Source organism: Taurulus bubalis (genome assembly GCF_910589615.1).
Source record: "Taurulus bubalis genome assembly, chromosome: 1".
In the NCBI taxonomy this organism is placed as follows: Eukaryota; Metazoa; Chordata; class Actinopteri; order Perciformes; family Cottidae; genus Taurulus; species Taurulus bubalis.
Window position 1 is genome coordinate 17855375 of NC_136589.1, and position 13706 is coordinate 17869080.

The window sequence follows — 13706 nt, forward strand, 5'->3', positions numbered from 1 at the left end:
TAATGAGGACCAAGAGACGTCTTGTATGAACGGAATCACTTTACTTATGAACTGCAGTATTACAAACTGTTCAAGTGATTTAGAACACGCTCTAGCACCCGACATGTATAGATTTTCACTACGTCACAATCATTGTTAGCGTCAACAAGCACGTATCATTCTACTTCCTGTCTTCAAAGTAACAGCACTTCCTGTTTCCATGCTCTTCACAATAAAAGTAAATCATGCAATCAAACAAGTTACAACACAGAGGGTTTTTTCTTGTTTCTTTTATAGAATGAATCTTCGTGAGAATTAATTTGCAGCGACTAAAATCCAGAGGACCTTCAAAGGTCTGCAGGTCGAGCACACTTTATGTTTGCTGGATCACGTGCTACTGATGACGTTACGCAGAAGTTTTGTTTGGGGGGCTGCAAGAAGGTCTTTCAGGGGGAAAATATGAAAAACAAAAAGTTTTAAGTCAAACACGACACGACTGACTAAGTTGCGTTTCAGAGAGACTGGAGGAGAAAACATTTTAATCACAACAGACGGGGGGGGGGGGGGGGGGCGGGGGGCGAAGACTCCAGGCTGAGCGGCACAATGCCTCAGTGTAGCCCCCACGGCGAGCCCTCGGAACAAGGCACAATGCCCGCACTTGTCAGCAGGCCTTCTCCTGCACTTCCAGAGGTCTCTCACTCTTTTATTTTTTTCAATAACCAGCACAACAACCTTTGAGGGGTCGGAGCAGACCTCCACTGGGCCTGAAAGACGCCATTCTGCTGTCAACGGTCGTTTTTTTCTCTCATTCCAGTGCTACAAGCAACATGCTGCACGAGAGAATGGAGTTGATTATCACCATCTTGTTGCACTTTTCCCCTGTGCTCCTAATGGCTTGTGGGTAGAGCTTCTGAAAACTGGGCGAGGAAGAAAAAAATAAACAGCACGGTATAAAAACATTGTTGTGCATTCAGCGCGACAAAGTGCAGAGTTCAGTGATTTGGGGGATAAATGGATGCGTAGAGTTTTCTTTTCTCCCCCATTCAGGAGGAAGATAAAAATGAAAGAAAGTGCAGAATGAATGATTCATTGACAGGAGACGAGGAAACACATTGTTTTAAAAATGCAAACGGGTCAATCCCTTGAGGAGAGAGAGAGCGTCCATTCTTAAAACCAGCTGAGCCGCTCATCAAAGCCACGGCGATGAAACCGGAGACGCCGCTTCATTCACGGAGCGTGTCGGCTCTCTAAGGAAGAGACGACGTGCCGTCCTGGCAGCCACCATTAGCCAACTGGAGCGGCTCAAATCCAGCAGCCTCTCGGCTCCGAGAAGCTCGTCGTCAAACTTCTCGATAGAAGCAGAGGGTTTAGCGCTGTCGGACCGCCAGCTGAACAAAACCCTCAGTTTAAAGCTCTTCAATCGACCGCGGAGAGATAAGCTCAATATTCAGAGTACGGTGATGATCGAGAGCCGACGTTCAAAGAGTTATCTGCTCCGTGCAACACTTTCAGGGGAACTAAGGATTCTTTTCATCATCGATGAGATCAGCACTGATTCAGGAGCAACAGAAGCACCACGGTGGCCTCGGGGGGCTTAAGCCTAGTTTATGGTTCTCCGTCACGTACCTACGCCGTCGACGTGACGCCGTCGTTGAGCATTCGAAGTTCTGCGTTGAGGGACCGCGTTGCTCTGCAATTAACCGCCATGCCGCCAGGTGGTGTGCCTTTGTGGCTGTGTGGTTTCAGGGGTTATAGCCGAATTCCGGTCACAGTAAACAATGGCAACCAAGTTGGAGCGGCTGCATTAAAGTTGGAGCTCATCAATATTGAAGAGCAAATGCTTATATTACAAATGATGAAGCGCAGGCGACAGAGAAGACGTTTGCGCAGGTGGTCTGTACGACCACTAAACCGGTCGAGGCTGGGAAAAAGCAACAGCCGGAAATTACGTTCTGAGCAGACCAATCACAGCGCTTACGAGGCATCGATTGGCTTGTTCATCTCAAGAAGTGAAAGAAAGAAGAACTCAAAGCAGTGGATCTCTCCACGAATGCAAAAAAAGAAGAATGGCAGATTCTCTCCTTAAAACCGAGGCTGTGATCTTCAGATGATTGAACAGTGCCACTCCGTAAGGAGCCATTGTATTAGAGACGTGGAGGATCCCCTTCAAAATACAAGTATTTTCATTCTGTTAAAGCGTTTATGGAAGATGAAGAAGACTCTCAGATTAAAGCCTCATCAGAGGAACGGCGCTCTGCTGGAGGGTCCTCGAGCAAGACGCCGCGTCACCGAGCTGACCTCCCTTAGAGGGCGGGAACACGGAAGGCCATCTGATTGCCGATCAATAAAGCGCCACATTACTGCTTCTAAGTGGGAAGTGCTGTAATGCGTCATAACCCGTGTCATCAATCACCTCGAAGAGGAAGATTGGGATTCGTGTCCCCGGAGAATCTGAGGGTTCAAAAGGTTCATGTTCTGTTTCTTTAGTCGTTTTTCCCTTTTCAGTTTTTTCTTTATTTCCATTTTTTCAGGGTCATTTTTTTCATTGTTTTTCGTACATTTTATTTCTTCATTTTTTTTGTGATTCTCCATCTCATTTTTTTTCTGCATTGTTTTATTTTCCCCATGTTTCAATTTATGTTGATTTTGTTCTCATATTTCTTTCTTAGTTTTTTACCCGCGCTTCTGTATTGTACATTTTATTTTCTGCATTTTCAGGGTCTGTAGTATCGATTTTTCCGTGTTACTGCTCAATCTTTCTGTTGTTTTCTGTCTGTGTCTTTCTTTTCCTGGTCTCATTTCTCTGTTTTGAATATTTGTCTGAAAGGTAAATAATCCAAAGCATGCCAGTGGAGGCTGGAGGCGTTTTGGGGTTCGGTGTCTCGCTCGAGGACACGTGTAGAGGAGCTGCAGGCCAAACCACAAACCCTCAGAATACAGAACGACGCACACTCGAGCCACAGCCTCCAAAATAAAATCATCATCGACAACATCTGAGAGAAAAGGATGAACGCGTTTCCCTTAAAGTGAGTAAGTTTCATATTTGAGTCGTTTTACACTCGTTTGGACTCTTAAGGTCCGTTTGTGTTCTTGTTCTCTTGTTTTTCACTGCTTACGTCACATAGTTAGAAAAAGAGATTTTATAAAACACATTTCTATTTGACTTATTAAAATCCTCGGTGGGCCTGAGACCACATACGGTGAATTATCACAGAGCTCAGGACCGGGTTTAAGGAGGTCTAGCAAACTGCAACCAGATGACTAACCACAGAGGAGGATGTGGGGGGTTAGGTAATTATTGCGCTACCTACTGGCATGGAAGAGTATTTCATTACTAGGCCAGCCACTATATTGCAGGCTCGCAGACGTTCAACAATGGAAAATTATTTTTCCGACCAACTGAGTGAAATTTGACATTTTCCCACGGCACACCTGACGATCTCTCACGGCACATAGTGGTTGAAAATCACTGCCCTAATCACTACACAGCTTCCTCCACAGGACTCCTATGCAGCGAGATGCTCCTAAAACCAACATTAACTGAGAAGGCTTTAAAAACACAAGCAGAGGAAACCAATTTCCACCGACGCCCAACAAACTGCGGCTCTTCTCCACGCTGCAGAAAACCTATTAAAAGAGGTCTGAAAGGCTTGATGCAGGTCAGCCTTTGAATGCATGTACGAGAGGAGAAGGAGGAGGAGAGGGGGGGACAAATCCTGGCAAAGAAGGTGGAAGGAGAGAAAATCCCACAGGACTTGAGGAAGAAGCCAAAAACACAGTAAACTGAGCATCTGTGCTCCTGTCGCAGGTGATTTTCTGGGCAACAGAAGAAGTGCCGCCTCATCGTTACGGATAGAAGCTGCTGTCACGAGCCAGAAAAAAAATGCTAAACTATGATGAATTCAGGTTTTAATTATACTTTTTTTATCTATTCAATCCTTTTTTTTTTGTAACATGAACTTCACGTGCACAGCAACACGAGGTGATTGACTAATAACCGTCGCGTCAATCAATCAAAGTTGTAATTTCCAACAGCAGCAGAAGAAAGATGTCAAAGAATGGTGAGGAAAGAAAACAAGTAGCCAAAACGCCTGAAAATGTTCAACCAACAGTCACAAATTAGAGAGTGACTATGAGAAGCTGCCATCTTGGATTCTGGTGCATGTCCAAATCTCTCGAGGTCGATAGAAGCCGAGCAGCCGTTCTTACAGAAGTCTGCATCAACTCTTATTTATTCTGGAATACATTTGGTGGTTTAATCTAAAAGAAGAACCAGGAACCCGACTGTGAAAAGTAAAAATGTATAGAGACGTCTACCGACCTCTTTCCCAAGCTGCTGAGCGGTGTGCTGAGGCTGAGCGCGGGCCGGAGGGGTTTACGGTTGCGTCCCGTCAGCTTGGCGGCGGACGGCTCCCTCTTCGGGGACTCGGACCCGCGGGCTGGGCTGGCACCGGGCTTGATGTTGAGGTCCTTCAGGACGTCGTAGTTGATCTTGGTGGAGATCTTCTTCTGCTCCAGCATCTTCCCAATGGCCTCGTCCGCCGTGTTGGCTCGGATCGGAGGGTGCCTCCTCGTGGGTCCTCTGGGCTGTGGGGGGGGTCAAAACATGAGATCTCCGTGGGATCTCTACTTGAATTGAGTTCTCAGTCTCGTTAGTTGCGGTGGAAATGAACCTTCGCAAAGATGCTGTTGCAGATTGGATTTTTTCTTTAAATATTTAGAATAGAGCTTAATGAATATTCTGTTCTTAAATATATGAAAGATTGATTTCATACAAGCAGTTGCCTGTAAAGCAATACATCTAATAATTATACTATAGGAGAAGGTTTCAAAAACAAATCACATCGTCGTCGATCTTAACTTCACTAAATTTACTCCAATTCCACTCAGCAGACGAGTAGTCAGAGGCTACCCGGACATACTGTGTCTCCTTATTGGACCAGGGAGAGATTGTCCAGATGAACATCATCTACAGCCACATTTCACGCAACAACGCCATGGTTTTAATCTCACGACTTCCTGGATTCCGTCTCACCCTGCGTCTCTCTCCTTATCTGTCCGTCTCACCCTGCGTCTCTCATTATTCGTCCGCCTCACTCTGCACTCTTTGAGACATTGCATATAGATATGAATATCTTTTGGTTTTGAATGAAGAAAAAAAGAAAAAAGAAAGTATCCTTTATTAATCCCCTTGGGGAAATTCTTCTCTGCATTTGACCCATCCCTGGTTAGGGAGCAGTGGGCAGCCCTGAAAGGCGCCCAGGGAGCAGTTGGGGGTTGGGTGTCTTGCTCAGGGACACTTCGACATGTGAGCTATGGGGGGACTGGGGATCGAGCCTGCTACCTTGTGGTTGTGGGACGACCACTCATCCCCCTGAGTTACAGTCACCCCAAAGAAAAGAAAAAAGAAAAGAAGAAAAGAATGAAGAATGAAAGAACAACATGCATAATGTTTTACAGGTTTATAAAACCAAATCGACAGGAGACTCCCTAATGACAGTAATCGTCAGTCTTTCTCTTCGAGTAGATTAAGAGCTGATCAATACTCCTGAGTCGGCTGAATCTTAAATCTGAGCCACTCTGCAGATTTTCCTCCAGGTGAGCGATTTAAAAACGTGCACAATGAAAAACTCAGAGGGGAAATCAAACGTGTCGAATAAATGTGAAAACATTGTTCTAGTAGTCCTCCGTTCATGACATCGACTTTCCACTTTGATGGTGTTTAAATAAGAACTACATTTTTTTATACAAAACTCACTTTTGTGTCTCTGGAAACATAATTCATTATAATTCATCCCGAGGAGGACATGTCTGCACAACACTGTTAACGGCAATCCATCCAACACAATCCGAAGAGGAGGAGTTGTGCTGCTGGTACTGGTGTTAATGGGGAAGTTTATTCATTAACTAGTATACGTTTCCATCTTGTTGATTCTTTGACTCACAATAGTTGTAACGCAACAACGTGTTGGTCTTTAACGACACGATTATTGTTTTTAAAGATCACTTTGCATGAGTACAATTTTTTATTTAAGATTTATTTGTTTTAAATCAGTTTTTCCCCAACCGAGAGACACGAGATAAAGCTGAGGGGTCACAAGATGATTCATGGATTTAATGGATGGAACAAATGTGTTGTTTTGCTCTTTCGGCCTCGAACATTTACTCAAAGTCTCACGGAGTCTCTCCAAATCTGCTGAATTGAAGGGATTGAGTGTTTCTTTTGTGGGGTGAGAAAATTCTTCTCGTACTTCAGGTAACCAAATAATTAAAAAGCTAAAAGGCTGATTTTAGGGCCGATAAGTTGACCCTTTTTCCACCAGCAGTCGTAAGCCACAATTGTTGAGATTCACTGGTTTAGATTCAGAAATAAAATGAGTAAACTAAGAGAGAACGTATCTGGGCGTCTGGAGGTCGGATACCTTTGAGAAGCATCTCACCCGACTGTTCACTTTCTCTGCTAACAATCAACTGATTTCTATTGACGTTCTTAAAGCTGGTACCTTCTTCTCTTTGTAGATCCCGAGCGCCTTCTCCTTCGCTATCTTTGCTTCCTTCTCTGAAAGCAGACACAAGACAAGTCTGAGCATCCAAACATCTGAGGACCAGTGAAAGGTACACTGGAGGTCCAGGAGGAGCTTTTTAAATAATCAAATAAAAGTACCTTTCTGCTCCTTGAGGTAGTCAGAGTTCTCTGCCATCCACAGCGCAGTCTTCACTTGGACTTCATAGTCACTCAGCAGGTACTGCAGGAGGAGCAGAGCCGTATTACTGGTGTATATATATTTCATGTTTTAAATATATTTATATATCTTTTAATATATATATATATATATATTTATCTTTAAATAAATATATATATCAAAATATAAATATATTACAAATATATTTAAAACAAACATTGAGAGGTGAACTCATCTCAATAAAGAGCTGAAAGCAGAGACACGTAACCATTGAAGCTCAACAGGAAGCAGCAGCTCTTAGCAGCATGTTAAACCAGACTGGACGTCCTGAACCTACCAGCTCTATCTCACTGTCATCAATCCCGCTCAGGTCCAGCTCCCCGCCGTCAGCATCCCCATCTGTCACACACACACACACACACACACACACACACACACACACACACACACACACACACACACACACACACACACACACACACTCTAACGCACATTTCCACGGTAGCTTCCTGATAAGACGCTAATAAGCTTAGCTCGCGTCAGAGCCATCTACCTTCAACGCTCTTCCTTTTCAATTACGATGCGCTTTCTAGATTGCGGACGCGCTTTATTTTTATACTTTCAGCAGATGTTGAAACGGCAATTTGCATTTTTCACGCCCCGACTCCCTCTCCTGGAGCTGATTGCAAAGAGTTAAACGTTTTCAATGTGTTGATAAAAAAAGAAGAAAAAGGTGGTAGCGAAGAAGAAGAAAAAAAAAGAAGAATACATTTTAATTCCCCCGGTGGGAGACAAAGTTCAATTTCGGAAGAGAAAGGTTCAAAGGAAATGTGATTGACTTTGATAAAGGAAACTAGAAAGGAGGGACCATCAGCAGCACCATCAGGATGAAACTCGACAGCTGTCACTCAAAAAATCAGACGGCCAATCAGAGAGTAGAGATGGGAGGGAAATGTTTTCAAGAGCTTTATGGGAGTCGTTCAGGGTTCATACACATTTTGACCAATGGATTTTCATGACTTTTAACCAAATTTCCATGACCAAACATTTAGTGAAATCTCAGTGTATACATGAAAAGGTGAGAAAATGTAGTATTTAAACTAACAATGAGAATTCAAAGCATGCAGTATACCTTAAATGACACAAATGAATCAGAGACAATAGTTTGATTAAAAGAATAAACATTTATACAGATGTATGTATGCCTGCTTATATTTTGAGCGTCTTTCTTTTAAAAGCATATTAATTATTTCAAAATCAGCGTAAATGAACGTCATGAACATATGAATATAACAAATGTCCGTGACTTTTCCAAAACCTTTGTGATTTTCTTTTTTTTCAATGACTTTTCCGTAAGAACCCTGCTCGTTTAACTTTTGTCAGCTTTTGCTGCCCTTTGGCATGTTCACAGGGGGGCAGGGCCTTCTCCCGTCAGTCCCGCACCGCCCCCACCCCACCAGGGCGGCGTTCAAAGACGTACCGGAGAGACAGGTGCACAGCCGAGGTGCACAGCCGAGGAGCTAATCCAGTCAGCCGAGTTAGTGGGTTTAATAATAAAAGGGGAGTGACGGGTCAGCCGCTATCTGCCGGGTTCCAGCCCTCTAAGAGCTCCCTCCCCGTGAAGTGTGGGAGGAGATAAGATGGAGACAAGCCCCGGGAGAGATTGGCAGCTCCGGGAGGCAGCGAGACTAAGAGCTGATAACACCGGTCCGGGGTGGGGGGGCAATTACAGAGTTATTATTCAGTCTGGCTTTGATATATCTGCACGCCCTAATTTGATCAAATCGCCCCCAAAACAAATTTCTTAGAGAAGATTCTGCAGACCTCACGATCAGAACTATATATCGGCTGTTCAGAAAGGACACACACACACACACACACACACACACAGTGGTCAGGAGAATACGAGGCTTCACTGCCTCTTCGATACCAACAAGCAGTAAAAACAAAAAAGAAATAAGAGGAAATGTGCCCTGAAGGAAGGAACAGGTGAAGGAGACGAGGGAGGGAGGGAGCAAGAGATGTAAAAGAGGGAGAGCGAGAGGGGGAGAGGAGGGAGAGCTGGAGGGAGAGATCGAGCCAAACATAGAAAGCTGGAGATACAGAGACTTCAAAGAAGAGGCTGCTGGTGTTCTTTGTGTTTATGGTGTCAACAAATCTCAGGAAAAAAAGACCAGAACCAAGAATGCGTCTCTCGGTACGTTCTGACTTCCTGTTTGTCTGAAGACGTGAAAAAAATATATTTGTTAAAACTTCTCACTAATCTATAGTTTCATTTGAAATAAAAAGCTCTTAAATCCACCGCAGTCGTCGTAGCTTTGAAGCCAACGGGTCTTTTTCTTCGGGACTATTTTGCGCAAGTGCGTGCGCGTGTGTGTCAGTCGAAAACTCAAATGATATTGAAAGAGCAACATGTGAAACATCAAATATCCTTCGGTCCATCCATATTTGGAGTTGAGCCTTTTGATGAGGTCACACTCTAAAGGGAAGGCTCCACTATTAACGAGATTATGAACTAATAATAATTATAACAATAACATGATTGTAACTCATGAAACCTCACATTTAGATTAAAGCACTGCAGCATTTAGTTGCAGACTAATGTTTACAACCTAAAGACTAAAAGCTTTAAATACTGATTTGATCAAATGAAGAGGAGAAGGTGTTTTTTTTGTAACTTTTCTCAACAAAGGTTTGACTCTGAAGGTCCAAAGTCGTCACGGTAACACAAGATTATGTTCTTTTTGTCTCGACTCGTTGACAAGAAAAATACAAAATATCTCCAGCTGTGTCCTTTAAGAGACAGGGAGGAAAAGAACAACGCAGAAGAAAAAGGCCAATAGAGATCCAGGGGAAAGAAAGAGAGTGCGGAGGTGAAAGGATGAAGCATAACGAGCGAGAGAAAAGAGACAAAGAAAGATTAAGAAGAAACGAATGAGACAAAGAGACTGATGGAGAAAAGCAGCAGGAGGGAAGACGTGGAGGAACGAGAGAGGACAGAGGACGTTCGAGGAGGAGGAAGAGGATCGCTGATCTTCTAATCCTGTTTCATTTGGGATCGGAGGAGACAGAAAGAGGAGGAATAAAAAAGTCATGCTGGCTAAATTAAAAGTAAGCCGACTGCTCCAAGGTGGGGGGAGGGAGAGAGAGTGAGATCACCCATCATCCACACTTCAAAAAGGAGCCCACATCATCCGGACTCGCGGTGCTTGATGTCAGCAACAATCCTGATCCTCCCTACATGCGACAGACAGACAAGACAGACAGACGTTTCAATTTGTCAGGATTCCCATCGATGGGACGCCGGCTGTCGAGAGGTGAAGAAAAACCGACGACGATAATACACAGGAATATTTCATAGTAAATAACAACAGCATTTAAAACACTCTGGCTCCTCGAGTTTTAGAAAGAAAGTAGACGTTTTCAATCAGGTACAAAAATAGCTCTGAAATTAGAATATTTTCATTATTGCACATTTTAGATACATTAAAAAAAAGTGTAGTTCAACATTTTGGGATACATTCAATGGGATAGGTAAGATGATACAACTCATCTGTGCCTTTAAACGTGTGGCGCTTAGCTTAGCATAAAGACTGGAAACGGGGGGAAACTCAGTCCGTCCGAAGCTCAGAGAGAGAAATGGCACAAAAGCTTCTGAAACGGACTAAATAAAAACATTGTTTGTTTAATTTGTCACAAACAGAAAAGCAAAAGAAACAAAAACAACGTTTTCATCCTGCAGCACTTCTGCACAGAGCGGTTGCCAGTTAGGGTTACCAGGTCTGTTTTAGATGGCGATGGTGGCACTGCTTTTAAGTTTTTACTAAGTTTTAAAATGTTCAATAATATTAAATGAGGACAATAAATCCTTCAATGTTTAAATCTAAAACCAGAAAGCACACGATTTATTTTGTTCCCACAACTAGCGGGAATACAATATTTTATGTTGTATTTTACTACTTTGTCTATTTGAATGTGGAGGTTTCTTCTAACGTCACCAAAAGTTACCATTAGATAACGCCTCATTTGCATATTTAAAGTTTCATGGTGATAGCTATGGGATCATATTTTTGCAGCATCTCTTTTTAATGAATACATGGTCACATAATTGGTGAAGGGGGAAAAGAACAATGATATGCGTTCATAACCTGCATGCAGCAAAAGCCTCAAGAGGACTTTTCTCTGTATTCTGCAGCTCAAAGGCAATAAGAGGATCTGAACAGTGAAGCCATGTTTTTATTTCTCTTCACCTCCTGTTGTTGTGCTGCTGCTCACACCAAGAAACCTACGGATCACATTCTCAGTAAAGTGCTTTAAATGCAAAAAAAGAGAAAAGGAAAAGTCAACCGGCTCCTGGAGCAGAAGTCCGTCCTGTAGCAGTGAGGTAATAAGGCTCGCTGCCAGAGGAGAACCAGCCAGCGAGTGCTGGAGCCTTGCCGACACGGGCGACCATTAAAACCTGACCTCCACGACCTTGAAGAAACCCAGACTGAGAGCTCCTCGCTCATAAATGTGCGTTTGGGATACAAATACACACGTTTTTACTTTTTCTTTTTTTAACAGTACTTAACTGACAGTGGATAAGTCCCGCCCCCTTTCCGGTGACCCCCACTGGACTTTATTTCGTAAATAAATATGAACAGTAGTTAATGGCAAAACTTTTTTTTTATCCCATTAAAATTGTGCCATGAATTAGACACATTATGTTTACAATTAAGTATGTATGTTTATAATTAAGTATTTATGTTTTTAAATTAAGTATTTTCACCGTCTTACAAGTCAAACGTTTTACAATAAAATAACATCCCATTGGTCCACCGGAAAGGGGAAGGGACTTGACCGCCGTATCGTCAACAAATCCCATGAAAAGACCAAAACTAACAGTAAATGACTAACAAGTACATCAAAGCCCGTTGTTCCTTCATCACCATGAACACGGGAGTTCATTTTGACTTAAAAGTGAGCGCTCAGCTTCAATCACTGATGTTAAAAACCTTAAACCAAGCCAGAAATCTAGGTGTAGTTATGGATTCAGACCTCAACCTGAACAGCCATATCAAGACTATTACGAAATCAGCCTACTATCACCTGAAGAATATATCAAGGGTTAAAGCAGTGATTCTCACCTGGTGGACCCGTTTTCAGTGGGTCGCAGGTTTTGCCTGAAAAAAAAAAAAAAAAAAAAAAGCAACAAAAATCTCTGGCAAGACAATTTCACACAGATTCCAAATATATTCAGCAAATCCCTCTGCTGCAAAGCATCACCGAGATATGAACCAAAGAACACAGCAACATAAATCGCAGAGTCAGCAAATTTTGAAATTCTTTTGAGAAAATAGCAAATAAAAGAAAAAATGCATTTCCCTCAGTAAATCCACACTAATACAAGTTTATTGAACACCATAAGTCATATACAAGTGAAATATAAGGTTTGCTACATGAAAAAATTCAAATGTCACAGATGCACGAAAATATGCGCAAATGTGCCCAAATGCAAATTTTGGAAACCTCGCCTGAATTCTCTCTGTACTTTACCTCTCTGACTTTGTTCTGCTTCACTTTTTCAAGTAAAAACATTGCAGAGAGACTGTTCACATATTGTGCTATGATTTGGGAGAGCTTTAGGGCTTAGTGAAGCATCATGTCAAGGAGATAATCATCCTGAAAGTGCTTCTTTTTTTTCCTTTCTTTTTTTAAATAAGTGGACCTGAAACTTCTATTTTTTCTGTGTTTCAATCGTCATTTACTCTTAGCCAGCAACATACACTCACCTAAAGGATTATTAGGAACACCTGTTCAATTTCTCATGAATGCAATTATCTAATCAACCAATCACATGGCAGTTGCTTCAATGCATTTAGGGGTGTGGTCCTGGTCAAGACAAAAAAAAAAAAAATGGCCCCCACAGTCACCAGATCTCAACCCAATAGAGCATCTTTGGGATGTGGTGGAACGGGAGCTTCGTGCCCTGGATGTGCATCCCACAAATCTCCATCAACTGCAAGATGCTATCCTATCAATATGGGCTAACATTTCTAAAGAATGCTTTCAGCACCTTGTTGAATCAATGCCACGTAGAATTAAGGCAGTTCTGAAGGTGAAAGGGGGTCAAACACAGTATTAGTATGGTATTCCTAATAATCCTAATACGACGTCATATAAACCAGCATATACGAGCTTGTAGAAACCAACGTCCACGAGCTCGTATAAACCAACTTGCACAAGCTCGTATAAACCAATATCCACTTCTTATACAAATCAAGATCTGTCGTTTCGTGGGCGATGAAACAAAAACACTTTTTGGAGCGTTTCACCAGAGGAGGAAAGATGTATTTGGAGTCCCGTACACAGCAAGACCGGCAGACGTGACATCACTAGTGTTTCCATTGTTATGAGCAGCCATGTTGTCCTTCAGTCGCCTCTCTTCCACCACAACTGTGCGTCCTCTCAGACCAATGTTTGTCAGATCTTTTCAAACAAGGAGACTAAAGTTTTCCATATTCTGAGTGAACGTCTCCAGATCAAAAGACACTTCCTGTCATTTTGTCCCGCTCCAACATTCGGCCTATTTTTCTCCCCACAACAGTCTGTGCTTTCATGAGGAGGAGGAGGAGGAGGATGAATTAATCATCAGACTGAGTGAGTCTACAACGTCAGGACATCGGGAGACAAACCCAGCGACTCTTCATGGAGGAATTTAGAGAATGCCGGAGAACCGTTTATAAGCACGAGAGTCGAAACATGTCACGACGATGCGGCCGGACCGTTTAACCCACGTTGTGTTTCTGCTAGTGATGTGTCCTTTCGTGTAGAGGCTTCGATGCGTGTGTCGAGTAATCCAGGTAGATTTTGGTGAAGCGCGTATCGAGGCTTGTGTCGATGACGTATGCGGTGACGTTCGAAGCCTCGCGAGCCGGCCGTACCACGTGACTGATTCAGAACATGGTTCGTGGGTTTGCCGTGCGATTTGAAATATAAGGGCAGCGAAACTCAATGGATTCCCCCTTCCTCTCTGTACCCAGCTTCATCTGTGTCTGTGAAAGG

At 43.0% G+C, this 13706-nt stretch overlaps 1 protein-coding gene across 1 annotated transcript in view; it reads right to left on the reverse strand.

Moving 5' to 3' along the window:
- The window catches only part of brf1a (BRF1 general transcription factor IIIB subunit a), a gene marked incomplete at its 5' end in the record, with an annotated part of 90045 nt that overhangs the window by 29977 nt on the left and 46362 nt on the right, over window positions 1-13706 (reverse strand). The window contains 4 exons of the mRNA XM_079224464.1: window positions 4301-4566; window positions 6483-6538; window positions 6644-6725; window positions 7000-7061. Coding sequence (XP_079080590.1) covers window positions 4301-4566; window positions 6483-6538; window positions 6644-6725; window positions 7000-7061 — 466 coding nt within the window. The remainder of the gene's footprint in view (window positions 1-4300; window positions 4567-6482; window positions 6539-6643; window positions 6726-6999; window positions 7062-13706) is intronic.